The sequence below is a fragment of the Quercus lobata genome, chromosome 2, assembly GCF_001633185.2.
Source record: "Quercus lobata isolate SW786 chromosome 2, ValleyOak3.0 Primary Assembly, whole genome shotgun sequence".
In the NCBI taxonomy this organism is placed as follows: Eukaryota; Viridiplantae; Streptophyta; class Magnoliopsida; order Fagales; family Fagaceae; genus Quercus; species Quercus lobata.
Genome location: NC_044905.1, coordinates 56,069,393 through 56,071,029, shown reverse-complemented (window position 1 = coordinate 56,071,029; position 1,637 = coordinate 56,069,393). Strand labels below are relative to the sequence as shown.

Sequence of the window (1,637 nt, the reverse complement as noted above, 5' to 3'; positions counted from 1 at the left end):
GAAATTCTTGATTTCACAAAACATAAAATAAAAGACATATATTATAAAGAATAACCATCATATAATGTATAAACATCACAATATAATCATAATGTATCAAAGTTTGTGAAACAAAAACTAAAATAAAAGAAATAAAATACATACATAAAAAAAAAATATACATCTCCATAAAAGAACTCTCCATACCAAAAAAAAAAAAAAGTTATCTCCCCCTATCACTATGCACTCCCCTTTTTGTAGCGTATTGCCAAAGGGCAATCATGGCTGATCCAAGGGTGGAGCTGGCACCTCTAGTGGCAGCAAGCTCAGCTCATATGGCAGCAGCCTCATTGAGCAAATCCAAGAGCAGCTGTCCATGTGCTGAATGACCTGTAAGAACTAGTAAAAACTTTTTTCCTATCAAACTCTCCTTCAATGTTGTTTGAATCATATTAAAGTCTGTAGTGTCACATATTTGTAAAGTGACAGCCTCAAGAATTAATTTTGTGATCTTAAGCACATCAAATTCTTCAGAAACACAAACCCAATATCTAAGGCGAAAATGTTCAGTGATTCTTTGATCATTGTAGATAAGTCGAGCAAGGGTGGTCTTGCCAATCCCACCCATGCCCACTATGGGAATAACACGGGTGGTCATTGGTTTTTGCATCATTTGAGATTAACAAGTTGACTATTGGCTCTTTATCATCATCCCTACCATAAATTCTAGTTTCTTTTAGTACAGAAGTTGTGGGAACTCTTTGGGAAGATTTCCCTTCAACACCTGCTCTCAGGCCTATAACATTTGTTTGTGTAACTAGAGATTCCAGCCTATCTAGGACTTTTTCTATGTTTGATTCTAGTTTCATCCCAGTCCAATTAAATGAAGTAGAGATAAAATTATGTACCTTACTCTTAGCTTCCAACTGGCACTGCAAAGCTTTAGTAGCAATCTCATCCAAAAGGTCCTCTGCATCATAGACAGCATCTTTGAGCTCATCAAGCCACTTTTTCACAGCTGGGTTAGTGATTTCTTTTTCCTCTGCATCATTGAGCACTGCGTTAAGGGCAAGACAAGACGTCTCCAACTTCTTTAGCAGTGTATCAGAGACTTTTCTTCCCCGGATGAAGTCCAGAACCTCTCGAGATGCCAATCTGTCAAACAACACGCGACGGGTTGCATTCAGAATTGCTTTTCCCACTAGGGCCTCAGCCATGTCTTTCTTTTTGCAATTAATGGAAAGAAATTGGATAAAAATAACTACAGCAAACTAAAAGAGATCAGTTTGTTACTTTGTGGTGTAAAAGCCCATGCAGTACTTCTTGCTTGATTTATAAATATGCAGTCCTTGTCCTTAGGTGAGGTGCATGCCATGCCTTCATAGTCGTCGAGGTTGACTTGTCCTTGCTTGGTAAGGATGAATTTCTCAGTTTAGATCGAACGCAAAGGATGACGAACAAGATATGAATAAACTAATGAGGATGGCACAAAGTTGCTATTTGAAGTAGTCCTTTTCCATGAAAGTTATTGTCATTTCTATTTCTTTTTTTGGTAGCATATTGGCAATTCTATAAATCTTTGCGATTACATTTGTTAAATATTAACATAGAGATGTGTTATACCATGTTATGTATGCTAGAGTGAATGCGGAAGAGGA

The 1,637-nt window shown here is 37.2% G+C and overlaps 1 protein-coding gene across 3 annotated transcripts; it reads right to left on the bottom strand.

Annotated features, from left to right (window-relative positions):
- Positions 1-217: 217 nt before the first annotated feature.
- Positions 218-1,251, bottom strand: LOC115959704 (putative disease resistance RPP13-like protein 1). 3 transcript variants are annotated; one of them, XM_031078215.1, is made up of 2 exons: positions 888-1,251; positions 218-378 (listed from the first exon to the last, which is right to left on the bottom strand). In XM_031078215.1, the coding sequence occupies exons 1-2, from the start codon at positions 1,194-1,196 to the stop codon at positions 259-261; spliced, it is 429 nt and encodes a 142-aa protein (XP_030934075.1). In that variant the 5' UTR covers positions 1,197-1,251; the 3' UTR covers positions 218-258. The 3 variants fall into 3 exon arrangements, with proteins under 3 accessions (XP_030934075.1, XP_030934085.1, XP_030934091.1); XM_031078225.1 differs by having other exon boundaries at positions 218-369; XM_031078231.1 differs by having other exon boundaries at positions 218-369; positions 893-1,251.
- Positions 1,252-1,637: the final 386 nt, after the last annotated feature.

Excerpts from the sequence above, each read along its gene's own strand:
- LOC115959704 (XM_031078215.1), bottom strand. The coding sequence starts at position 1,196 with ATGGCTGAGGCCCTAGTGGGAAAAGCAATTCTGAATGCAACCCGTCGC. Across the intron at positions 379-887 it reads AGTTGGAAGCTAAGAGTAAG|TTCTTACAGGTCATTCAGCA; the intron begins GTACATAATTTT and ends AGTTTTTACTAG.